A 27,423-nucleotide genomic window follows, 5' to 3' on the forward strand; every position below is an offset into this window, starting at 1 on the left:
CCACAACAAGGGCCAACCACTCAGCGTTTCAGTTTTCTATATCATCTCTTGTGTCTCTAGCTTATCTGATTCTTTGTTCAAGGAATATTTCAGGAGCATGGGGATTGGGAATGTCCTTTGTACCATCAGTATAGCATTAAGAGTCAATTTGATCTTGTAATTTCCCTTGACATCAGGATCATAGTCCAAATACCCCGGACTCGTTGCAATGGAAGACTTTAAAATGCACTGTATTAAGGATGGCTCCAATGAATGGCTGCCTCTGTGAAGGAGTCAGGTGCGACTTTGGTTTGTTGATTGTGAACCTCAAAGATGTCAAGAGGTTTGCCATTATCTGGAGGTGGTCTACGACTGATTGTGGTGAGTCAGTCATCAACAGTTAGTTTTTGAGGTAGGAAAAACTTGTATCCTCTACTTCAAAAGGTGTGCCACGACCACTGTTGTTACTTTTGTGAACACCTGAGGGGCGCTGGTGAAGCTGAAAGTGAGCACTGAAAATCAAAAATGCTCCGGGGTGACCCTGAACCACAGGTAAAATCTGTGGGACTGCTGGACGGTACATGAAAATATGCATCCTTCAGGACCTATGACACAATCCAGTCTTGAGCAAACAAGATCTGAGCTTGAGTGAACATTTTGAATTTGTCCTAAACGGAAGGCATTGATAAGCTGAAGGTCAAATGTAGGCTGGAGGCCTTTGTCCTTTTTCAGCACAAGGAAATAGCAAGAGTAACAGCCCTCTCCTTTTTGTAAGTGTGGAACCCTCTCAATGGCACTTTTGTAGAGTAACATTTGTACCTCTTGTAAGAGAATGGAGAGGTGCTCCTCAACCACATGAAGATATGGGGGTAAGATTTGGAAGAGCAACAAGAAAGGACAGGGCATGGCCATGCTGAATTAATAATATGACACATCTGTCAGACATCATGATGGATCGCCACCCTGGAAGGAAATACGAAATCCTGCCACCCACAGGAGTGCGCTGCTAAGGGCAAACTAAAACGGTTTAGTGGCTGTTGCAGTGAGGGAAGGGGATTGAGAGGACTGGAGCCCATTCTGGCCTGTCAGATCCACGACCCATGTCTCAGAAGGATTGGGATGACTACTTGTTGCTGTCTATAAGTCAGCCCCTTGTAGTAGCCTCTGAATTTTCTGAACTGATGTTAGAACTGCTTTGTAGGGGGTCAAAAGACCACAAGAGCGTGCCAAGATGCATTCTCCTTACAACACTCCAGGGCAGAATCAGCTTCTTCACCAAAAAGATGTGAGCCATTAAATGGCTTATCCATGAGCAAGGCTTGTATGTCTAAAGAAAATACAGTGGAACCAATTCACACGTGGCAGCGAAGCACTACAATGGTGCCATACACCCCTCCCAGGAAATCGGCAGAATTTGGCCAAGCGCAAATCACATATTTCGAGGTGTCCTGATCACCATGAACTAATTGAGCTAGGGAGGCTCAGGGTCTTCCAGCATTGCAGGCACAATCTTGCTGGCAGGATCTCACAGTTCATACGTAGAAAGCCAACAAACACACAGCATTGACCAATCTGAATGCCTGCTAGCAGAGGAGAATGTCTGTTTATCAAACAACTTGATCATCTGGGACTCCCTATCTGGAGTCATGAGGAATTAATTGGGGTTAACCTTGCTGGTTGGAGTCTTAACTACTGGGCTCTATGGGGTGGGGTTTTTGGTGCGAAAATCAGGACCACCAGGTGCTGGTGTGTGACATCTGGCCACCTGCCTATTCACTGATGGGCAAAAACAAGGCTTTGACCAAGTGCCCATAAAAGTACTAGTGAGGGCCTTGTCAAAGGGAAGCAGAGGTTCAGACATGGCTGGCCCAGGTTGCAAAACTTCACTAAGGTTGTTAGTCGGTGTCTCAACTGAAGGCAGCTGAAACCTCAGCTGCCCGACAGACTGCTACATGATGTCCTTGCTTCCATTAGTGGTCCAAGTGGCCAATCGGGGAAAGTATTATGCACACTGGCCTCTTGAAACTCCATGTTAAAAATTATCTTTGTCATAGTGAGGGAGAAGATCGTCGCTCCCCTGCCCACCATCATCATTTTCCTCAGGTGGTGTACAGTGTTCAGAATCACAACCAAAAAAATAAAGGAGCCTCTGTTTGTGCAACTGCACTGGTAGGAGTGCTGGTATGGAGTCATGAAGTATGCGCTTTGTAAATTCATAGCACAACATCGGTTGAGATCAGTCTGAAGTCAATTCAGGGTCAGACATTGTAATCAGCACTGAATCATCTTCTGGCACCGGTGACATTGATTCTGGGGTTGATGAGAAATGACCTGGCACGGATGCCAGAGTAGATATATGTAGCAGTGTAGTAACAGTCCTAAGGGGTCACAAAGCACTGGAGATGGTTCCTTTGGGCCTAACAGCACACTAGAGAGTCTCATGTGTGCTGGAAATCTGCACCTGGGGTTCGTTGAAGGCCTTAATCTGCTGTGGTGTGCCAATGGCCCAGTAAACTCAAAGTGCATCGGCATAAATCTGGAAATCGCCTCTGCAATCGGCGACCCCGGACGAGACTGACTGATATCATGATGGCCTTGTGCCCTCTCCTTGGATATCGAGTAGCAGTATGGGATTGAGTCCAATTTTGCTTTTTTATGCTTCCTCTTAGGCATTGATTTAGACTTACTGGAGGACTTCAACTGAGAGGTTCACCTAACATAAATGGCGATTCACAGGTCATGGAGCCAGAGCAGATGTACACACTAGAGTCAGTACTGGACCAGAAACAGGTCCTACGGGGTCAGTCAGACAGACCTACCAATATGGACCCAACTGCAGGCCAATACTTGTACCAGAAAGCAAGGCAGAGAGTTTTGAAAGTGTGCCCAAAATCTGCAGGATAGCCTCTTTGAAGGGCTCCATCTGCTGCACTGTTGCAGGTGGCCCGGGAAACTCAGGCAAACTGGGATCAGTTGGGGAGCAGGCTTTGCAACAGGTGACCCTTAGGGAGACCAACTGACATTGTGACGACCTTGCACCCTCTCCTTGAATACAAAGTGGTGGGGTGGGTTGGAGCCCTGCTTCGCGATGTACACCTTAATTTCTTGGTCCTGGATCATCTTTGGTTGGATAACAGCACATTTATCACACAACATCAAATCATGTCTTGAGGCCAAAACCCAGAGACAGACCTCATACGAGTGACTGATATTGGTTTTCTACATTCACGGCATGGTCTGAAACCTATAGTTTTCGGAGGGTGCCTCATTCATTATTGCACTGGCTTTTGCTGCTTCGGAGAAAGTGGGATCTGTTTTGAGATTTTTCGTAAAATGAGAAAAAACTCAATTTCATTATTTATCCTTTTAATTTTTTCAGTCGTCCTAGCGTGTTTCAACTGTGCCTTCAGGTTTCAGTAATTCAGAAGTGATAGTGCATTTTCTTTGCACCAATAAGAATTATAATTTCGTGTGATATGCATTAAAACTGAAAAAAATATCTGTTCTAAGTACACGTGATTGCTAGGAAGGACTCCTATTGTGCTATTAAAACGGTATGCAGTTTTTTAAATTTAATGTTGTGTTTGAAAGCATATGGCGCCACGTGTAGGTTGCATTTGTGTATTTTTGTGGCATATACCTGAGGAAAAAAAAAAACATCTCACCAGCTTGCCAAGGCCAGACCTATTGACACTGACAATTTTTGTTTTAGTGTATTCACAATAATTAAGCATGGCAGCAAGCTGCAACAAGCATTTGCAATGCAATGGGTCTCACATTTGCTCAACTTAGAGCTATTGGCGTTGTAAAGTTCTAACCGGACTTTTATTGCCACATAAAATGAAAATGAAATGTAAAACAGTTTTACATAAGCAAGCCGATTTAAAGCGCCATGCCATGAGCATGAAGGAGCACACAAAATGAAACAGAAGCTCACTCGCAGTCAAACGTATCGGCAAATGTGCAGCGAGAGTGCGCTGCGTAGGATATAGAAAAGAAAAGCTAGTCCAGAGACCATGCTAAAAACACAGAGCCTCGTATGTTTTCAGTAGTTGGCCAGTGCGCTCGAGGAGAGCTAAACATCGGAAAAGGCATGACGAATGAATGCCTTTCACAAATAAAATCAAGCAATTTCAAAAAGGCAAGCCCACGAACAAACTAAACTGATGGGTGTGCGGTGGGTGTGGTTAAAAACACGTAGAGAGATTACAGCAGGCTAGAGGGCTTGTGCGCTCGATCCTAAACATGTGCATTTTTTTCCATTAGGGTTTGCAGTGGGCAAGCCAGAGGTCACAACTGTGACCCCTGCCGATGCTCTAAATGCCTGCAATTTTGGTGCACCACAGCATAAAGAACGAATACCATCAGGCAGACAGAGATTTCTAAATACAGCGGATGGGTTCTCTGCCACAGAGGAAGAGGTCGAGTAGCACTCACGCCACCCCTGGCAGAGTGGGGGATCATCCACAGAGGTCTACATAAGTGTAAAAGTTTCAAAGAGATCTAAAGAGCGTTTTATGTATGTTTGCACAGCAGTATTCCCTAATACCTTCAATTTTCAATTGCACAACATATCGGTGCATGTTAAAATAGAACACAGAAATGGTGAATTCTTGTAGGTGCCCCTTTTTCCAAAATGGACAATTGTCTTCTTTAGGCAGGGTTTAACTGAATGCCGTCTATCTCACGACTCTACTATTCACGATAAGTGTGCTGCTGGATGCAAGGCGGAAACACATTTAATATGGGAAAACAAAATAAGGTGCGAGTAAGAACTAAGGAAGAATTTCAAGCCCAAGCCAAAGACTTTTATACTGAATACTATCCAACGACGAAACAATGGTTAAAACAGAAGTAAAAACTGTCAAATTTCGATTTACAGCGAGTGCCAATACTTCTGTCTTCATGCTAACTGGAAAGGTCTTTATTCTGGAAGGTACTGTATAAACTACTGTCTTTTGTTGTGGTTTAGTGCACCAAAGCATCCACTGCAAGAATCTATGTGTGCCACGCAAATCAAAACAACAAAAAACAACTATTTACCTTTTCAAGAAACTGATGCAATTCCAGCGATTTGTTGAGGAAATGCCTCTTCATTTCAATATTATTTGCTGTTTCGTCACCAAGATGATGAAGTTCGTCACATTTTGGAAGGATGGAGTCCACAGCATAATGGTTACTCTGGATGAGTTGGTCCCCTTCTGCAGCTAAGGTTCTGGCCTTTTCTACTGAATCCTAGGAGGACAAAATAGCGTCTAACATTTACTCAGCTCGTGCTTGGTATTTAACAAAACGATTTTGTATGGTACAATGTCTGTAAGAGCAATAAAGTAATCATGGCGTAGCCTGCACCGAACTTAAAGGAACAAATGATTTAATAGTTATGCAATGAAATGCAAATGCAGACTACTTAAGTACTGCTCGAAAAATAGCTTGTTCAGAAAAAGGGGTGAGAACGAGGATCCCTGGTTGTTCGCCCAAGGTTTTGGACCTTTATGTCACTAACAATTACGCAGGAACAGTGGTATGGAGGACAACTGGAAATACAAAAAACACACCAAGCTCCAAAAAACAACTCAAAGTGCATTGTGATTATGTTATGTTTGTCTGACAGTATTTACAACAACATGCACTGCCCCTTCCCTCCTTCCTCCTTTCTTGCATCCCCAACCACACCAGGGGCTTTTAAATCAATCTGCATTGAAAGCTCTGAGCTTTGTTCGGTGGCATTGTGCTGTCCTCATCCCTCTATATCTATAAGCCCAATACACGTCTAGTGTTTTAATCCTGTTATTTCTGTCCCATGGTAACTTGAGGGTGTGGGGGAATAATTCCTCTGTTTGCAGGATTGTGGGGATTAACATGAGGGAACCTGCATTCCTGCACCAATTTCCAAATGTTTTTGCCTCGTATTTCACCTGGAGACCGAGGATGCTGGTGGCATCCTCCCAACACAAGGCGTTGCCACAGTAAATCAGGTTGTTTAACTCCATCTGGATTACAAGAGCATAGCATTCCGAATGTGGTCCCAAGCAAATGAGCCTGGGAAACATGGGCCACTGTAATTTATACAAAGGCAGGTCCCAAACATCTTTAAGAAAATATGCCTTCATTTATAGACGTTTCATGCAAGCAGTGACAAATACATTGTATGAATTATTTAATCAGCAACAGAAAGTTGAGCCGTTGTATCAATTGAGTTGTGTTGCTTCACAACTGCGAATGTAGATGACGTTGTTAATAAGCAAGGCGTCTCATCGTCTACGGAGACGTTCGTGATCGCAAGAATAACTTTGCCATTTTTAAAGTTTTTAGCTTACCCAGGCTTTTTCTTCAAAGTTGTTAAGATCCCTGAGAATGTGTTCTACATGTGAGCAGCTGTTCCCCACATCTGTGAAAGTCGCAAGGCGCTCCGAGACTGTATCTAAAGAAGATTTCACCTGCAAATGCAAACAAAAATGTATAAAATCTTACTTAGATTATTTTTATTTAGCTACCTCTTTATTTTTATTTATTTATTTGATATATAGTTGTGCAAAGCATGCAGTAGGCTATTACATCAGAGCAGTGTACTTCATAGGGAATATAAGAAACGGTGTATAATTTGTGATATCTTAGTACAAGAGGAGTTACATTGAATAAACAGTGGTTTTAGCAAAGAATGATGTGATAGCGGAGATGAGTGAAAAGTGGGGGCATAAAGAAAAGGCAAAGAAGTAGGGCAGAGAAAGCAAATGTCTAGTAGGTTTCAACTTTGATTAATGGTGTTTCTCAGTTGCTCTGAGTTGTGGGTGTATGGTAACTAAGAAGGAAAGTGATGACTGGCTAGCAGTTGTAAGATCATTCTTGAAGGGCAGGTTGGTAGGTGAAAGGCAATCATTCAAAGCTCAGGTTGATGGAAATTCGACATCTTACATGCGAAACTTGAGATAGCTTGGGTCAGAGTTCAGTGTTTGGGGTAAGAAATATTAAAGCACTTGAGGAAAATTAATCATTCCACTTAGTATGTTACTGGCACTGTATAGTGATGAAATTACATTGCACTTCATGTACTCCAGGGGGCCAAAGTCATGCTAAAATGTGTCCACGAAAGACGGCAGCTGCATCCGTGAAAATAGTCCATCTGTAGCTTATGGATTGTTAGGACGACATAAGAAAGGGAGTTTGGGAATTTCATTATTTTTCAAACCAGTAATTGTGTTTGAGACTGCAAGTTAGGGTAATAGTGGCGTTACTGGGAGGGCAAAACCGTCAAATGAGCATCACAATCTGGCAGTCTGCTGAGAGGGCAAGAGCCGTCTGTCAGATACGTTTCAATGCTGCATAACATGTAGACATCCATACTTTCTACGTTGTACCTTATTTACATGACACAAAAAAGCGGAGGATAGCAATTAGCCATGCTGTGTGGTCAAAAATGTCAGCAATAAATATAACTGTCTCCTGCTGTGGGTACAATGATGTAATTTAGGTTTGGGATAGACAAGTCTTTAGACCGGGGGCATGTACATTTCAAGTGGGACAAGTTACTTAGAGCTTGCGCACAGGTTTCTGAACACACAGTCCTAAAGTAAGGACTTGGATGGAGAAGGAACACAAAAAATTGAGTTTGTATCCTCTTCAGGTACTGGAGGGGGCAAATTGCCAGACTGAGGCTGAGTGGAAGCTCAATCCAGAGTTTTACGGATTAAGCGAAGAATGCGTGTCCGTCTTTACTTTCTGCATTTTGAGTCTCCCGCCTGAAACTGCGTCCAATGCATGCATCTCTGAGCCACACAATTGCTTCTACTTCACCCTCAATATTAACACCTTCTGTGCTCAGTAATCTCATTTATCTTTCTACAAAGCCTAATGATTAATGCACATCAGTTTGAAATGAGTGCTTGTTACCCAGGGGTAATTTCCCCCCTTTTTGGAAATGGGTGAGGTGGTCAAATCTTTCAGGTGCCAGTGTTGATATGGGTGGTAAGTGCACGGTTCCTCTTAGTGGGCTCAGAGAGTTGTCTGAGAGCCAATGTGAAGAGGGTATTCCCTCAGGCTACGTAGGTGTGGAGCACAATGGCTGAAAGTGGTAGGTAACGCATGTCAAAAGACTTGATCATACCGAGTAAGGTGATCTGACACCAAAGCATCAAGTCCTTCTCATTAAGGTGTAGTATAAACTAATAAGCCTTGATGCCAGTTTAAGACTTAAGAAAAGATAAACAACATTGATTTGCCCAATTTAACAGCTAACAGGGGCCATACAATTTCTTTAGGCAAACAGAGCACTGCAACAATATTGTCTCAAAATTGAAGTCCCAGATAATTAACAATAGTCTCGAGTAGATCAGAACAACAGAATGCTACATGACAGGACGATTTTTTTTCTGTGCTCAAATGATTGCCTAAATATGTGCCAATGACATTGTAGATTATTTAATGATACAAACTGCCAGTATTGCATTTTAATTAAATTATTCTAAACCCACAGTAAAAGGTAGAATTCTGGAACTGTATGTTGCTAAGAATAGATGGAAGAATAGCAGAATTAGACTTGAAAATCGGAACTACTCACACAAAATGCCGCCTGTGCTTTATCAGTTTCAATAGGAAAAGTCTTTGATAGGATGTTATCCGTACAGACCTCAACACATTTAAAAACACACCCAATCCAATAGGAAAAAAGCAATGCAAAATCAAACTGAGCATATTCGCCAAAATAACAATAATTAACCCTAAAGGCTTTGTGGAATTTAAAAGAATCATGGCTATACGGCTAGAGTAACAGTGCCATAAATTAAAAAGAAAAGCAGTTATATTACACACCTGGGAATAACCATAAATTGTATTCTTGAGACTAGCAAACTAACAATTTTAATCAACCGATTTGCTGAAATGTTTGAATGTATATTTCCATCAACAAAGTTGATATAACCCAAATAAGTATCATCAAAAGAATGGATTCAGTATTCAGTTACATTTCTTATCTAACTTGTATAGAATGCTGTCCTCTTCTGCAGCCTGGGGTTCAGAAGCCCACCAAAGGATAGCCTAACCGGAAATTATAAAAAATTTACCATTCCATTATGGAGTTCCTTATAAAGACAAACATTTTCCAAAATTAAGAGTTAGATAGCTAACAATGTAACATTGTGGTTATGTCAGCTATAGCGTTTTGGCCCTTACATAACGTAAAGAAAAAGGGCTATAAGTGAGGTACTAAGGTTTGCAGAAACAATGCCCTGAAACATAAACTTGAAGGTATTTGGGTTTACAGATTTACAGTTCACATTAACTTCTAATTATTGTCAAGGGATCGTCTTCATTCAGGAATGGGTACTGGCTCCTTCTTTTCTGGACAACATCCGCTATTTCCATCCACCACACGGAAGTGTCTTTAATAGTAGGAAAAGAAGCAGGTCTCAAATACAGAATTCCAGTTCATTCAAAGTCAAGAACAGGAACCAGGAAATGGTAGGGGCAACTAAAGTTGTTATTGAGTCCGTAGATGTCAAATGAAATGGAACATCAGGAGCAAGCAACAATTTGGAATAACAAGCAAAGTCTCTACACTTCAGAAGAAATAACCTCCTCCTTTTATAATGTCTTAAGGTGACCTCTCTGGGGCAGGGAAGACTTCTGCAGTAAGAAAATAGGCAGCTATCTTGCATATAAACTTCTACAACGTTCAAATGGACCATCAAGATTGGTCTCCATGCCTAGAACCCAGACTGGAGCAATAGTTAGATAGGTCCTAGTAAGTTATTTTCCAGCAGAACAGCACAAGCAAACAAAAGAGGAACATTAGCCATATTAGTTGTGAATCAGATGGGATTAATATGGCATTTACGGCAGTACAGAGACATCATACAAGTAGTCGAGGTGGAATTGTTAGGCCTTAATGGAGAGGTTCAGGAGCTACTGCTGAACTTAATAAGTATGTCTGCTGAGCGTGGATGAGACAGTGTGCACAAAGATGGCTGAAACCACGATGGCTGTGGTAATGTGGTAACAAAATTAGCAACATCACGGGAGGCACTGCAGACAAATCCATTGTAGCACCAGTGAGCCTGATCAGAGTAAACAGTGCCTCCTGAACAAGACATGCATGCACACAATGGCCACAGGCTGCTCCTGCACAGCATCTCCAAATTAGAGGAGCATGTTTCAGGTACAACTTAAGTGAAGCTGATGGCAGCATTCCGATACATATGCAGCAGAAGAAACACTTTGATGCTCAAAATTCTAAATAAACATGGACAGTTGGTCCTCTTCCGTCTTTCTGAAATCTAAGCTGATATGCTGTTCACACACACACCTCAGCTCCATGCCAATAAATGGATCTGTTAGAGTTTTGGGGTCAATTTTAGAAACATATTACTTTCTTTGAGCATTTTGAGACTCTTAAGATCTAAAGATAAAATATTTATGATAAAGTTTATTTTCTTGGTATAAACCATACCTCCCACCCTCCAAGGTTTTGGTCCTATATGATGTAACTAGCTCTTGTCCATGAGTCTCTAACGTTGGCAATATCCCTGCTGGGGTCTTCTACCATTGTCAGTCACCCCATCCCTCCTCAAATAATTAACTATTTTGTAAATAAGCATCCAAACATACACCATTTCAATCAAAGGAAACTCAGAGTTAGGTAGATCCACTCCCAGCAAATCCATGTGGGGTAATATAAAAACAATCTTCCAAACTGAGAGCTTCATCATCTCCATTTCATCCCATGCCACCCATCTCGATTTCAACTAGTCCAGGGATGATTCTGACAGTGATTATGCATCTCATTATGGCCTTCAGCAACAATGCAGACACCTGTATAATACATTTTATTTGCCCCCTGTCTTGTAACATATCGGCCAATTACCAATCATCCAGACATTACAGTGAACAGTTCTTATGGTCTGCTGCCTTTCACAAATATCTATGCAACATAAGCTTAAGAGAAGAAGGGTAAATTAAGCCACCACAGATAATCCATGATCAGGTGTGTATAAATGGTAGCTGCCTGAATTGGCAAGTACATGTGAAACTTGCATTAAAAAACATTGTATGAATAAGAAAAGCCCATTTCTTATTACGTGTCAGATCCTCACACCATTTACCCCAAACTCAAATGCGGATGGTACTGCAGTACTTTACTAGTGACAGTGTTTTGGCACTCGCAAAACCCTCAGTGGCTGCACATCAAACTATGCAGCAGAAATAAATATTGTCTTTGATTAAAAGATTAAGATGTACAAAGAATCTAAATATTCAGCTGATGCTGAGTAATTGCAACATCTGAACTGTGATGCCTAGATCTGGAACCCAGGGCTACTCAAACATCCAAGAGTTTCTAGGGCTCACTTAGACTGGCTTCTTGAGTACGAACTTTCTCTGATTCTATTCTCTATATTCTTCTCTTATAATCACATTACTTTGTTTTTTTCTAATATTGAATAATGGGTGTGGAGCCTCGTGGCATGTTAATGAAAACCCCCGATTAAAAGAACTATTAAGCATTACTGTATCTTATCAACTGTCCCCATTGTACGAATGCACTGCTTATTGTTGCCTTTTGTGAAGGTTTATGGTGAATGATTGAATTTAGCAGCTTGGGTTTATCATCACCAGGCTGCGTTTGTTTTAAAAAAGCCCAGTGAAATAACAGTAAGACAAACAGCACCCTGACCAAGAAGCACAATTCAGCAGTGTGAGTGTAAAATGGTCCTCTATAGAACTTAACTCATAACACTGATTTTGTACTTCGAATTGCATTTACTTCCCAGTTTTTCCCTTTATTTTTTTTAACTTTCATTCTCCTTATTGCTTCAAACGTTTTCTTTTCCCAATGTCAAAGTTTTAATTTTTTAACATAAAGTATTTTTATGCAGTTGTCCTTGCATCTCTCTGTCTCCATTTCCCAAATTATTGCTTCATAATATTTTTCTTGAAGGTAACCTCCTTGTTCCCATTTTAGGTCTGGATTGAAAGAGCAGCAGTTTGTAAAACCAAATATTAGCAGTTCTTTAAAATATACATAGAGCAAGATGTGGCTTCTCATAGAGCGATATTTTCCCTTACATTATGCTATAGGCTTTTTCAAGCATCAATCCACCTTCTATGGATTGCTTGGATTGGACTACATGCGGTACTGTTATAAGTCGGAAAAGTACATTGTCATCACTAATTAAATTCTTTATCACATAGCTGCAGTGTGCACAGAAAGCAAACTTTTTTTCTCACTTCAGTAGTTTCTCCTTTGATGTTTTAGTCAACATTCAAAATGCAAGTTAGGTCTAATGGCTTTGCCAATTATTGTTTCCTTTTCTATCTCTTTTGTAATTTACACAGTTTCCCTGTCTTCTCTTTCTTTCCATTTTCCTTTTCTACATACCCTTTTTTCCTTACAGCGATGACCCATTGTTTTCCTCCTCCCAACACTCCTCTTGTTTTCTCTTTTGTCTGTTTCATTTTCTCCTCCATTTCTATATGTCTTATTTTCTTAGTGTTGATCATTTCAAATTTGTTTTGGGAATTCTCTCTCTATCAGTTTCAAAGTGGCAATTTCTCAGCGTTGAGATAATAACACTCAATGTGCTGGCTGTGGCAGAAATGATGAGTTACAAATATGTGGTAGTGTGGTGAAAGAGACACCAGAATAGAAAAAGTAGAGTGACAGTCCTCAAATATCTTTTCACACACACTACACATACAACTCGTGAACCAGAACCACTCACCAGCCCAATCCTGATGGGGGGTGATGAGTAACGTTTATGGGATAGGAGAGGGCCAATCTAACACTTTGGAAGTGTACCATCAGGAAAAGGTGTGGTTAGCTCCTGTCGCTGTTGTCTTCCTACAAAGTAGCCTCAGGCTGCTGCAAAAACCACTGGTTTTTAAGACATGGCTAATCAGGTTACTTGGGTGATTTCTAAATACCATAAGTGGACCACAAGAGTGATGTAATGGTGTTGTCCTCAGGTGTGGTCTTCTGCTAGGGTCAAATTAAGAGTCCACTTGCCACATCATCTTTCGACTATCACAAACAAACTGTGACTGCATTCAGGTGACAAATACAGAGTACCCAAGTGCCACACCATTCAGTGACTCAGTATTGAGAGTATACCGGCAAACAGAAACAATACTCCGGCTAAGCAAATGATACTGAGATGCCCTGTTTTCTCTGGTTTTGCAAAGCTTGCAGTTTATTTGTATGCTATAATGCATTTACAAGTAGTAACCCACAGATCCTTTTGAAAGAGAGGCTCTATCCTACGACTACATGAGCAATCACTGAACCAGTCATCTAAACGTAACATAAACAGTAATGGGTTCATTCTTGCATTACTCAACACCTTATTTATCCATTACGTCTTCCCTGAATGGAAATTGCTGTACTATATTATCGCAACAGGCTAGTCTAGCATGATAAGATATAGGGCGTAACATGAAACAAAATTATACCATGGCAGTAGTAACAAAGCGTGTAGTGATAGTATTACTTTTTTGCAAGAAGAATCTGCTTTGAAAACATCCATGTAATTACACAATGATGATTTGAGGCACACAAGCAGGTCTTACCTCCCGGAAGTTATGTTCAAAGTTCCGTAGTTGTAGGCACTGAGCGAGTTTTTGCTCATGTTTAGACCAAAAGTCATCAAAGGCAGTTTCCGTTTCATTTAGTTGCCCCAAGAGCCTGTATGAAAACGAAGATCACATTGTGAACACACACATGTATCTGAACATTTTTGTTCAAAGGCATACAGCAAAGTTAACAACTTTAATTGTCAACAGAATGCTGATGAATACAGCCTCTCAGATTCTGGAATCAAACTAGGACTTATGAAGTGCATGAGAGTTTTATAAATCTGCAAAGTTTTTTACTGCATGAAAATAATATGCAACTAATAAACGATGAACAAGGTACCATCCAGTTTACACAGTTATTCACACAATAGTAGCTGAAATACACCCTGGCACACATTTCAGATCTATGTAAATGCCCGTAACTACACCCGAGATTGTGAGATGGTCAAAACTACCCTACAATCATCTGTTTTTTTAAGAATGCCCTCTATCATTAGGGATGAAAAAAATAAAAAATCTATTTGTGGGTGAAACAAGAAGGAACCCGATTCTCCTTGACTGGTCTCAACTCTTAGAGCAAATCGAATATCGATCACAAACATTACAAACCTAGGTATTTGCTGCCAGGCTTCCCTAATGAATTTCTCTGAAATCGGCACTGCGGTAAGCAGTACTAAACTGAAGAACATGATATTTATAAAGGAGCTCACTCTCTCACAATCAAGCCATTGAATATAACTAACAAGAGCACTGATCAGTGTGCCCTGTTTGGACTACGAAACACACAGCATAAAGGGTGATCCAGGCATTACTACTGAACAACCCATGAACTAGGCCTTTGCGTAAAGAGTTGGACCATGTCACACCCACCTTGAAAGCATTCCACTGGCTCTCAGTGGAACAGAGAATTAAGTTTAGAATTTTGTGTGTCTTAATCAAGCAGATGGAAGTCAGGCCCAGTGCACTTTACAAAATGTGCACCTTCCTACCTTTTATGGCGACATGGACTCTCAGATCCAGTACTGCCAGACCAATCTGTCAACTTAAAGAGCAAGCACTGGATGTACCCTCGCCAACCATCTGGGCGCAACCAAATTAGCTACTCTTCAGGTAACAGCTGAAAACTGGACAGTACAGTTAGTTACATGACTCAGGTTTGGGCCCTCTAGATACAGCAAACCAGTCTGCTAGGTGGCCTGACCCCAGCTTTGAGTGACTGATGTCATGATTCGTCCATCCACTGTTTAAAGTTTAACAATTGCTACTTCCAAAAATGAACCTTCTACCAGGACACCGATACAAGTTCGTGGTTTTTGCTGGTTAACAACACTGACAACATTAACCATCATATTTTAGCATACAACACAGCCAAATATTACTAACCACCCCTATGGTGAATATACATGGTAAGGGCCCCACATATCCAAAGGCTAACATGCTGTTGTAACTCAAAACCTCTAAGAACACACAATAATACAAAAATAAGACAATAATCCTAACAAATGGTTTTTAAACGGTGATCAGGAATGGGAATCAAGGGCCATAAAAGTGAAGGAAGGGGTCATATTGTGCTTATTCTCCTGATCCTTCAGAATATCATGGAATCTGTATTATAATTGCATAATTGCAGAGGTCTGTTACCAATAAAGCAGGGTTGAACTTAGGAATCTAATCATACAGGATCCAATAAATGTATATATTGCATAACAACCACAAGGTAATTCTGCGTGAGTTCTGCTACCCGAAGCAAGAGCAGGGCCTGGATGAGAAGAGCAACTTTAATTTAATTAATTGCTCACAATGTCATTTTTACCATTTTGTGATCAAATCAATATTATGCCCGTTTAAGGATGTTGCTTTCCTTCAGTATCCTTAAGATAACACGTCACTGTGAGTACCAGAACACCTTTCACTTCGAGGGGTATCTGAATGTAGCTTTGACAGAACTTGCCATTCCACTTCAGGAAAAGATTCTCTGTGATGGTGGATCTCATGAAAACCCCAATACTGAGTTATGTTATACAGACTTGTAGGATGCACCATTTCCTGAGCCTATGTGCACTATAGGGCAGCATATTACAACCTGTATGCATCTTAGTTAGTAATCAATCAGAACATGCAATAATAAAAGGGAGGGAGAGGTGACAGCCTGAGAATAGAAACAGCCATGTCTCTGTGGCTTTTCTGAATTCAAAGAGATTCCACAGAAGTCAGATAGTTTCCAACAAGGTATTCCACAGCAGAACAGCTGGCAGAAAAAAAGCCATTCAATGGCATTAGATGACATGCCCTCTGAAGCATTATTGCTGCAGTATGTTTTATCCAAGTTAATGCACATGTAGAGTATATTTGAAATGTGTTATGATCCCATGTTCCTTATCACTTTCATAGGAGCAAAACATGGCCCCATGAAAGTGGGACAGATGCAGGAGTTCCAGATGGTAATCCGTTCCTTCCACATAGAGGTAATCGTTAAAAGCATTAAAGTAATTCGTCTTGCTCTTCTTCACAAGGACATCTAGCTAATGCCACTCGGAGGAGGATGGAACCAGTTAGATGAACATTAGTAAAGCAGCAGAGGTGTCTCCAGTGATGATCAGTGGCACCTACAGCTATTTCAATCTGTGGATTTCGAAACCAGATACATGAATCTAGCATCAAGCGCATATTCAAACGCTCTAAAGACAGAAAGCAAAGCTAAACACAAACAGAGGATTATACCATAGTACAAGCTCATAGAGGTACATATTTTACATATGATGATATACACATCCACATTCGCTCGTACCAGCCCTGAAAAAATGAAACTTAGAGAAAAATGGACTGAGTGTTTAACTGAGGCATTGTGTGAGTGAGGAGCGACATCTCCCCACATGCAGGCTTATCTGAGTCTAATATAACATTTTGCATCCTCGTGCAATAATTTCTTCTCTTCTGATAAATCTCGTATTGTTCAATTAACTAAGAATGTGACTGACTTGGAAAGAATGACCAATCAGTCAAAGACTGTTTGTAAGGAAATGGCTCCCTGTTGCAGTTACCCCCCACTTTTTGCCTGATACTGATGCTGACTTGACTGAGAAGTGTGCTGGGACCCTGCTAACCAGGCGCCAGCACCAGTGTTCTTTCACCTAAGATGTACCATTGTTTCCACAATTGGCACACCCCTGGCACACAAATAAGTCCCTTGTAAAAGGTACCAGTGGTACCAAGGGCCCTGTGACCAGGGAAGGTCCATAAGGGTTGCAGCATATGTTGTGCCACCCTGAGGGACCCCTCACCTAACACATGCACCCTGCCATTGCAGATTGTGTGTGTTGGTGGGGAGAAAAAGGCAAAGTCGACATGGCATCCCCCTCACGATGCCATGTACACAAAATACTGCCTGTGGCATAGGTAAGTCACCCCTCTAGCAGGCCTTACAGCCCTAAGGCAGGGTGCACTATACCACAGGTGAGGGCATAGCTGCATGAGCAATATGCCCCTACAGTGTCTAAGTCTATTCTTAGACATTGTAAGTACAGTTGTGGCCATATTAAGTATATGGTCTTGGAGTTTGTCAAAAACGAACTCCACAGATCCATAATGGCTACACTGAATACTGGGAAGCTTGGTATCAAACTTCTCAGAATAATAAACCCACACTGATGCCAGTGTTGATTTATTAAAAAATGCACACAGAGGGCATCTTAGAGATGCCCCCTGTTTTTTTTCTCAATTGTTCAGTGCACGACAGACTGGTCTGTGCCAGCCTGCTGCTGAGAGACAAGTTTCTGACCCCATGTGGTGAGGGCCTTTGTGCTCTCTGAGGACAGAAACAAAAGCCTGCTCTGGGTGGAGGTGCTTCACACCTCCCCCTGCAGGAACTGTAACACATAGCAGTGCGCCTCAAAGGCTCAGGCTTCGTGTTACAATGCCCCAAGGCACTCCAGCTAATGGAGATGCCGGCCCCCTGGACACAGCCCCCACTTTTGGCGGCAAGTCCAGGGGAGATAATGAGTCACCCACCAGTCAGGACAGCCCCTAAGGTGTTCTGAGCTGAGGTGACCCCTGCCTTTAGAAATCATCCATCTTGATTTTGGAGGATTCCCCCAATAGAAATAGGGATGTGCCCCCCTCCCCTCAGCGAGGAGGCACAAAGAGGGTGTAGCCACCCTCAAGGACAGTAGGGCTGATGCCCTCCCAGACCTAAACACACCCCTAAATTCAGTATTTAGGGGCTCCCCAGAACCTAGGAAACTAGATTCCTGCAACCTTGAAGACGAAGAAGGTCTGCTGACCTGAAGCCCTGCAGAGAAGACGGAGACACCAACTGCTTTGGCCCCAGCCCTACCGGCCTGTCGCCCCACTTCGAGAAAAACTGCAACAGCGACGTGTCCCCCAGGGTCCAGCGACTTCTGAAGCCTCAAAAGACTACCCTGCATCTAAAAGGACCAAGAAGCTCCTGAGGACAACGGCCCTGTTCACCAGAAACTGCAACTTTGCAACAAAGAAGCAACTTTTAAAGACCACACGTTTCCCGCCGGAAGCGTGAGACTTTCCACTCTGCACCCGACGCCCCCGGCTCGACCTGCGGAAAACTAACTCTACAGGGAGGACTCCCCGGCGACTGCGAGCCCGTGAGTAGCCAGAGTTGACCCCCCTGAGCTCCCACAGCGACGCCTGCAGAGGGAATCCAGAGGCTCCCCCTGACCGCGACTGCCTGCTTCAAGGAACCCGACGCCTGGAAAACACATTGCACCCGCAGCCCCCAGGAAATGAAGGAACCGAACTCCAGTGCAGGAGCGACCCCCAAGCGGCCCTCTTCCTAGCCCAGGTGGTGGCTACCCCGAGGAGCCCCCCCCTTTGCCTGCCTGCATCATTGAAGAGACTCCTGGGTCTCCCCATTGAATCCTATTGCAAACCTGACGCCTGTTTGCACTCTGCACCCGGCCGCCCCTGTGCCGCTGAGGGTGTACTTTCTGTGCTTGCTTGTGTCCCCCCCAGTGCCCTACAAAACCCCCCTGTCTGCCCTCCGAAGTCGCAGGTACTTACCTGCTGGCAGACTGGAACCGGGGCACCCCTATTTCCATTGAAGCCTGTGTGTTTTGGGCACCACTTTGACCTCTGCACCTGACCGTCCCTGAGCTATTGGTGTGGTAACTTTGGGGGTGCCTTGAACCCCCAACAGTGGGCTACCCTGGACCCAACTTTGAACCCTGTAAGTGTTTTACTTACCTGTGAACTTAACAAATACTTACCTCCCCAGGAACTGTTGATTTTTGTAGTGTCCACTTTTAAAATAGCTTATTGCCATTTTTGCCAAAACTGTACATGTTATTGTGATAATTCAAAGTTCCTAAGATACCTGAGTGAAATACATTTCATTTAAAGTATTGTTTGTAAATCTTGAACTCGTGGTTCTTAAAATAAACTAAGAAAATATTTTTTCTATATAAAAACCTATTGGCCTGGAATTGTCTTTGAGTGTGTGTTCCTCATTTATTGCCTATGTGTGTACAACAAATGCTTAACACTACCCTCTGATAAGCCTACCGCTCGACCACACTACCACAAAATAGAGCTTACCTCTAAGGGGAACCCTTGGACTCTGTGCATGCTATTTCTTACTTTGAAATAGTACATACAGAGCAAACTTCCTACACTGTTTATTACGGATTTCAGAACCATAAAACATACAGAAGATAAAAGAGAGCATTTGATTATCAAACTACGGAAAGTTTAGTTCACAGCTCACAGATTATTAAACTGTTATGAAGTGTTTCATTGATTCAATGTCCTTCTGTCAAAATAAGCAAATACAACAAACGTTTCTAAGAAAATTGGTGAGGCACAGCTTCATAAGTTAAAATTTCAAATATAAAAAAAAACTATTGTTCGGATCAAATATGAAAGGAATTTTTAGGCAATAAAAACTTTGTTCTAAACACATCCAACTGTTGAAAGAGGAAATCGGTTTCCACATATATACAAACAAGATAGATATATACATTCTGTCATGGGTAGCTATTGCTGTTCGTATTTGCGTGAGCAAACAAGATATTTAAATTAAAATAATTCCTATTGGAATGCTAGATGTCTATCAGATACTGCTGTCAAGATTTTCAAGAGGAACTCTCCAAGAGTTGTTTACGAATAAACCAGGCAGCATGCAGGAATCTGGAGAAGCTAACGACTACCACTTCCCTTGTTTCAGACTTCAGGATTCTTCTGGCCACCTCGTATTTCCTTACTCCTAGGAGGTGACACATATGTATAATCCGCTTTATACAGCAGTGCAGAAGAGAAAAAACTGAGGTGTAGTTTCAGGGGCAAGATTGTAAAGAAGGTACATTGCCTGACCAAATATTATCTAACAACTTGCAGTAAACCCGTAGGTTGGAAGAGACCTGTATCTAAATTTTAAGTATAGTTGTTTTTTAAGTGAGCCCCGGATGACCTCAAGGGAGATTTCATAAAAGGGGGCGTGTTTATAGTCAAGAAATGGATCGGTCAAGCTGCCTGGTTTGCAATTTTTTACCTTTCCACCCCAGAGATAATCTCTACACCTTTCCCTAATCAGTTGCCTTTGGATTTTGGTGGCTTCATCTGGGTTATCCCAAAGGAAATGGAGGCCAAGACATAATCTTTACATGAGACAGCCGGAGAATTATTAAATGGCCATTCATGCCTAAACGTTCCCTAAGCAGTGGTCTATAAGATTGCAGTTCCGGAGTAGACAGAGACTATGCCATAACAGCAAGGGTCGCAGTTGCACAGTGAAGGCTATCGGGTATAATCCCATATCTTGCAGCAGCGGAAGGCAGGACGTGCTTTGCAGGAGATTAGTTAAGTGCCTACAAAATCTGTTTTCCACCACTGCGAGCTTATTGGTACCTATACGGCCGCAGAGTTCAGCGCCATAGAGAGCTGAGCTTTTAGCTTTCACTTTGTAGATCTCTTATGACCGGGCATCGTTTTTTTCATTTCATATTCTTGGCCATCTTGGGGATCGCCTGTCTCTTCTTGTAACTTAAGTGCTCTCTTACTTATCCAGGCCCTCCAACTAAAATGTTGAGACAAGCTCACCCCTAGATAAACAAAATCATTTACTTGCTCAAGAGGTTAATTTTGTACTAGAGTTCTTGCTTGAGTAGACCTATATGGGTTTACCACCATGAATTTTGTTTTGCTTATATTAAGCTCTAGGCCGCAGTCTAAAAATCGATTTAGAATAGCCTGGAGGCCAGCAGAAGTTTTTGATATAAGAAGAGTGTTGTCTGCAAATAATTAAAGTGGGTACTTTAGTCGAACCGACTTTTGGTGCATCGTTGTTAGGGAAATTAAGATGCATACATGTTGGCTGGGATGCAATATGGGCCCTTAGCCCTTTTAGAGGCAACTGATGTTAGGGCCCTCAGGGAAACTGTGCTAGAAATCTCAAGGGGTTCTGATTGCCTAGGTTGGTTGATTTGGCCCAGGCCAGCTGGCCCACTACCTCCAGCTCCATCATCAGAATACAGCTTCTCTTCTGCTGACCTACACTGTGTGTTACAGCATAGGTGTGTTTTAAGATTATTATTATCAGGTGTTTTCTTGGGTCCTCTCGAGAGCAGGTCCCTCAGGCTTACAAACAAATCCTCATGGGATGTTACTATAGAGTTGGAGCCAGCACCTTGAGCTAATATATGGTTCATTTGTTCCAGTGCACCACCTACCTTTAGGTAAACGTGTTTCATAAGGTCAGGGTGAGCTTCAACATACTCCCATTTTAAAGCTTTTTTGTTGTGTGAAAGGGCAGTGTCACCCAAGAGGCTAGGTTTATTTACATCGGGTCAAGGAGCTATTAGCCCTGCCAATCTAGTTTAATGAATGAAAACGGTCCATTGATCTAAAAATACGAAAGTCCAGTTCATAGAGAAGAGGAGAAGCTATTGTAAACAATTAGAGAAACAAATATGCTAGTTTATCCAAAAAGGAGTGTAACCCAGGGACATTAAATCTTTTTATGGACACACTGAAAATCCGTATAATTGAATGTCTGGACACAAAGTGAAGGATCTAGGAATGTGTACTAACTTTCGAAGAAACACTGAAAATCATCCCAATTTTTAGGAAGAAAATTAATACCATCTTTTTTGAAGAGTACTTCTCTAAGACAGCTTATCCTGCCTATCAACTTCGCCATTGTCCATTTTCAGCCTACCATCATATTGGAACCAACATGTTTTGGAAAAATAAATACCAACACACTTCCTACAAAGACACTCTTCATTTTTCCAATGGAGTTATACGGCTAAGGATATTCCTGGTAGGGCTGGGGTCAATGTGGTGATCCACTCCCTGTCACCTCACCTTTCCACAGTAGTCTGGTTGTCGCGCTGATCCTGGTTCATCTGGTACTCAGGATTTTTGGTAACCGGCTCCCTGATGCTTTCCAGAATTGCATGTCCCTGCTTTAAGGCTAACCTCAGATCTTCCTGTGAGAAGAAAAGTTCATTTAGCACAGATAACACACTTTTCTACTTTTATCCATGTGCAGTACAAGCACTGCCAACGTATCAGTGAGGGAAAAACTGACATCACCCCCACCCTCAAGTGAATTACACATTGGAGCAAAACATACCTCCTCCAGTGCAAATACTATACCTTCAGAAACTCTAGACTTCTCTTTCCCCCTAAGAGCATGTGTATGAGTGAACTACCAACCGCTGTCAAGAGGTACTACCTACATTTTAAGCCATGTGTACTCACTTCCAGTTAATAAAGAGAACTCTCTGAGTATATGAAGGACTGATTATTTTTGGATATATAAGTACACACCAACCTCACCATCATCTCCACACTCGTACCTTCATGCTGTCTTTCTTGTCGGTGTGCACTGCAAGAAGTGAGCTGGTTGATTGCACGTCATTTGGCAGTTCAGTTTCAGCCAGTTCTGTCCCAAAGGACTGCAGCATTTGAGCGGTTTGCTTCACCATCACAGCAAAGTTTTCGATTGCCTTTCAAACACACATACAAAAGTGACTCAATATGCTAACTGCACAACAAAACAAACAATAGCTAAACAAGCAGAGCAGAAGAGCATACATAGAGGTTAGATGGGGGAAAACTTACTCCCAGAAGAAGTGTACAAGTACATTTGCTAATTGGCATGGTCACGACTATATTCTTGTCTACATGTCTCCTCCCATTGATTAATTCTTCCATTGGATAGGGTGAGTAATCGACGTAATAAAGAGACCCTCCTTACTGGAATTTCTTTTGACTGTCTGCCTGTAAAAACTCAGTTTACCACACAGGTCCCCTGCCTATAAACTGAATATACGCCTCTCTTCAAGTAATTGCTTGTGCTAGGTTCTTAGCATGACTAAGGTCCACAGAGACAAGATCGTCATTTCAGCTGAAATAACTATGTGTGAATTATAATAAGACTGGAGCAACCTAGAGCACACTTAGGGTTATTGTACAGGAGACCACGTACCGTGCGATGGGACAGCCAGCGTGTGTGGCAGTAATCCAGAGTGCCCCCAAGATCTTGTGTCAATTGTGTTTTCTCGATGTAGCCTTGTAGTTCTGTTGCTGAGCTCAGCATTATGATCTGCAAACCCAAAACAGGCTGAATTAGATGATCTGGATTGGTCCCTGCTTTTCTCACAAGAATCTCTCAGAAGGGTGTATCGTAAGCACAGGGGTGACACATACAATAAGGTTACCACATGACTACGTCAGATGTTTCCAATCCAGAGCTTTTGTTTTAAACTATTAGTTTTGTGTGTGTAGGTTCATTTGGTAAAGCTGAAATGAAGCAGGACTACAGCTACCGGAATGCATTTATTATTAAAGAAAAGCACAGCAATGGAAAATAATGGCACTACTAACACAGAGTCATCTGGTAACCTTTTACCAGCAGTGAGGGCAGGAAGTGTTGTGGTAGTTTTCAAACTCATATTCGACCCCAGGGAAGTCAGAACAACACCACTGTGCACAAATGGTCTGGCAAAGACCACAGCCACTTCCAGCCAAGTTGTGGGCAGTGGCGTAGCGTGGGGGGTGCAGGGGGGCCGGCCGCACCGGGCGCAACATCTTGGAAGAGACTAAATCCACGGGTTAGGGGGCGCAAATTACTTGCCTTGCCCCGGGTGCTGACAACCCACGCTACGCCACTGGTTGTGGGGGAGACATGTGTTAGACCTGGTATCTTTAGCATGGTTTCCCCTAAACTTCTTGGCTTCATCCCTCCTGTTTTGTTGACTTTGTTTTTTCTGGTCTTAGGATTCTGCTCTTTACCACTGCTGACCTAGGCTAAAGTGCTTGTGCTCCTTTCCTAAAACACGGTAACATTGGCTTACCCCAATTGCTTAATTACTTTACTTATAAGTCACTATTACAGTGTACTACATGTGTCCAGGGTCTTTAAATTAAATGGTGCTAGTGGACCTGCAGCACTGATTTTGCCACCCACTTAAGTAGCCTCTAAACATGTCTCAGGCCTGCCACTACAGAGCCTCTTTGTGCAGTTTTAAACTGCCATGTCAACCTGGCAAAGTAAACCGTTTGCCAGATCCAAAACTTCCTTTTTCATACATATAAGCCCACCCCTAATAAGGCCCTGGACAGCCCCCAGGGCAGGGTACAGTGTATTTAAAAAGTTAGACATGTGCTTTTAGGTTGCATAAGTCCTAGTAGTAAAGCTCTTAAATTTGTTTTTCACTTCCGCAAGGCCTGTCTCTCCCCTAGATAACATGAAAATTACTGTATTACCCCTTACAAGTGTAATTTCCAAACAGGAAGACATAACCCCTCCATGTTTGGTGTCTCTGGAATCATAATTTAAAAGTCTAACTTATGGTGAAGTCAGATTTTAAATTGTAATTCTGAAAATCCAACTTTCAGTTGGCATTTTCTTACTTTAGTCATTCGGTTCCTACTGCCTGTCTCTGATCACATGTCTGGGACGGGGTGACAGTCGGCTTTGTATATTGCCCCCATACAGCTACACATAATAGGAGCTTAGGTGAGACCTGATGGGCCTTGATGGGCAATCCTGTGCAGGATGGGAGGGAGGAGCTGGGCACAGTGTCACTTAGATCAGAAAAGGATGTGTTCTGTGAGTCTGTAGCCAGGCCAGGAAGGGCAGTTCAAAGGCATGTCTCTGAAGTCTCCCCCACTTTAAAAGCTCAGCTGGATATAAGTACTGGACCTTTGACACTGCTTCCATACCCTTCTCAACCTGTTTACAGTCTGCCCAAAGACAGACTTCTGTGCTGCTGAAATATTGCCACTCTGCCGGACAGCTGCTTTGCTGGACTCCTGCTTTGCTGTGCTGACCTGTTGCCTGCTGCCCCCTTGACTAGGAGAGTGAAGGACTGGAACTGCATCTAACAACTCATAGCCCAGAGCGACTCCAAGCACTGGCTGACTGGCCACCTGATCAAAAGTCTCAGGTACATAAAAGACTTCCAAGCACCCTGCTCCTTGACTATGCCACCTGAGTCTGCCCTACCAAGTGGTGCCACCCCAGTCCTGGACCATTAGATGTGGGCCTAAAGTGTCCAGCATCCTCTGTTGTGGAAACAGAATCAACGCATCACCTCTGTTGTGAGGAACAGAACCGACGCATCACCTCTACCGTGTGGGTAGGAACCAACACAACCAGACTTCTAACTCCGCCTGCATCTCACATCTTGGGCCCGGCCCATTGCCTTCGGAACTGCCAACTGTGATGCTTTTTCCAGCGCAAGGTCCTCGCATCCCCATTGAGAGAAGCCTCAATGACATCTCAAACTCTGCATCGCAGTGACTGCGCTCATTGGAACCAACGCATCGGCTTGAATTCACAGCGTCTCCTTTATTCTGGTCTTCACATCGCAAGCCCTCGTGCCTGGATCTTTGACGTTGAAGCAGCAGGAATTCACACCTCAGCCTTGCCACATCTCAAAACCAATGCATTGCCTCTGCTGTGTGAAGCAGAACCGAGGCATCGCCTCAACTGAGTGGTTCTTAACCAACGCAATGCTCTGTGACCAGGATTTAAGGTACTTTGGTTCAGCAGGTCTAACTGAGTCCTGGTAGCTCGCCCGCATGCCAATGCAGTCAGCCTGAACTTTTGACGTTGCCCCGATCCAGTGTGATCAGATATTCCCTTTCGGCGCATCTTGATTCTAAGCACTATTTTACAGTTTAATATTTTAAAATTCACTCCTCAACTTCTACCTGCAGGATTTTTGTCATTTTGGTCTTGTTTTATTTAATAAATTAAATCCTATTTTTCTAACCTGGTGTGGGATCCTTTTATGTGGTGTTTTCACTGTTTTACTGTTTGAAATGTTGCACAAATAATTTACACATTGCCTTCAAGTTGAGCCCAACTGCTCTGTGACAAACTACCAGAGGGTGGGCACAGGTTAATTTGGGGTTTGCATGTGCCTTACCCTGAGAAGAACTGTGGCTGCTGCTTGACCAGAGCTCATACCCCAGTCAACAAACAAACAACCCAGTTTCTCACAGAGAGTTATATTTCACATGAGATCTATTGAGGTGTGTGAATTAATGGAAAACAAAAGCTGAGAAACCACATTGGAAGAAACCAAATCATGGTAAATCTGCCCTTGCAAGTGCATGAAGAAATGGACCAGTGCAGCATAACAGAACAGTTTAACTGGCAAATTTTTCTGTTCCAGAGAAAAAGGCTCAGTATCTCTTCCACTAGAAGAAAAGCCTTTGCCACATGAAAGCAAGAGAAATTCCTGAAGAATTTCTTTACTTAGCGTAGGTAAGGAGGTCCTGAAAAGGTGTTTTTTCTTACCTGGATTTCTGCCAGGCTTCAGGCCAACTCGTGTCATAAGCCTTAATGAAAGATCTCTCATCATAACAGGAATGGGGAAAAGTCAAAATACCACCATCCGCTGTTTAAGGTGTAATGACAGTTTAGGGACCAGATTTTTTTCAGGTATACCAGGTTCACTGAAGTATTCAATTGTGGGATGTGGAGTTTTCCAGGTAAGAGTGTATTTACCACACTTGCCATAAATTGCATTTTGTCCTGAATATAGACTTCAACAAAAAACATTTTGTTTCTAGCTAAAAGGGTTCAAACATTACTTACAAATGGGGCACATGTGGTGCAAAGTATTTAATTGTGGGATGCACAGTTTTCATGTAAGTGTGGACACAAATGAGGCACATGTGGTGCAAAGTAGTGGCAGGTACTTTGGAAAAGTAAACTGGTCACCTTTCAGGTGTGGATTGATGCATTCAGATATTAAAGGTGCATCAGAGATATTAAAATGTGCACAGAAATTATTAATGTATCCAAATGCTGGACTGAGGAAGGGCATTTGTCAGCAAAATGAAAAGAAAGAAAATTAACTCAAAGAGAATTAAAATATATTTCTTCTGTGCCTTGAAAATGTTTCGTCACGTTTCCCATTCAAAAACATGTTATACCACAGCCACTGTTCTTAAAACAGCAGGTATTCCAATTGGTGCATTGCAGGGTCTCCTTTGCTTTTTTTATTGTTATTTTTTAAGAAAATTTCTCCCTACACCTCCTTTTTGTGTCTCACTCTGATTTATACTGCAGTCGTGGCAGAAGTGCTGAATGAGGGTGCAGGGCTGCACATTTACAGGGGCTGAGACAACGGAACCTAAGTCAAGGAATCATTCTAGGAAGTCTAGGGCGTTGAGCAACATGAAGTAAACTGGGCAAAAGCCTTGAATGCAAACTCATACCTCAGATTGTCCTAAGGGGGAGCACCACAGAGATAATGCCTGGGTCCTAGTGACCGATAGGATGGATCCTCTAACTAGTTGATCAAAGAGACAGCACACATTTGAGAGTAGGGTTAAATGTCCCTGGAGTACTACGGGGTCCCACATTATTTGTAGTAATTTCTGGAT

The 27,423-nt window shown here is 42.4% G+C and overlaps 1 protein-coding gene across 30 annotated transcripts in view; it reads right to left on the reverse strand.

Moving 5' to 3' along the window:
* Positions 1-27,423, reverse strand: part of MCF2L (MCF.2 cell line derived transforming sequence like) — an 828,274-nt gene that overhangs the window by 165,036 nt on the left and 635,815 nt on the right. For all 30 annotated transcript variants that reach the window (XM_069204968.1, XM_069204983.1, XM_069204981.1 and 27 more), the window contains 6 exons: positions 23,006-23,122; positions 22,374-22,523; positions 21,877-22,001; positions 13,537-13,651; positions 6,300-6,419; positions 5,023-5,214 (listed from right to left, as the gene is read on the reverse strand). In XM_069204968.1, the coding sequence (XP_069061069.1) occupies positions 5,023-5,214; positions 6,300-6,419; positions 13,537-13,651; positions 21,877-22,001; positions 22,374-22,523; positions 23,006-23,122 (819 nt within the window). The remainder of the gene's footprint in view (positions 1-5,022; positions 5,215-6,299; positions 6,420-13,536; positions 13,652-21,876; positions 22,002-22,373; positions 22,524-23,005; positions 23,123-27,423) is intronic.

Source organism: Pleurodeles waltl, chromosome 8 (genome assembly GCF_031143425.1).
Source record: "Pleurodeles waltl isolate 20211129_DDA chromosome 8, aPleWal1.hap1.20221129, whole genome shotgun sequence".
Classification (NCBI taxonomy): domain Eukaryota; kingdom Metazoa; phylum Chordata; class Amphibia; order Caudata; family Salamandridae; genus Pleurodeles; species Pleurodeles waltl.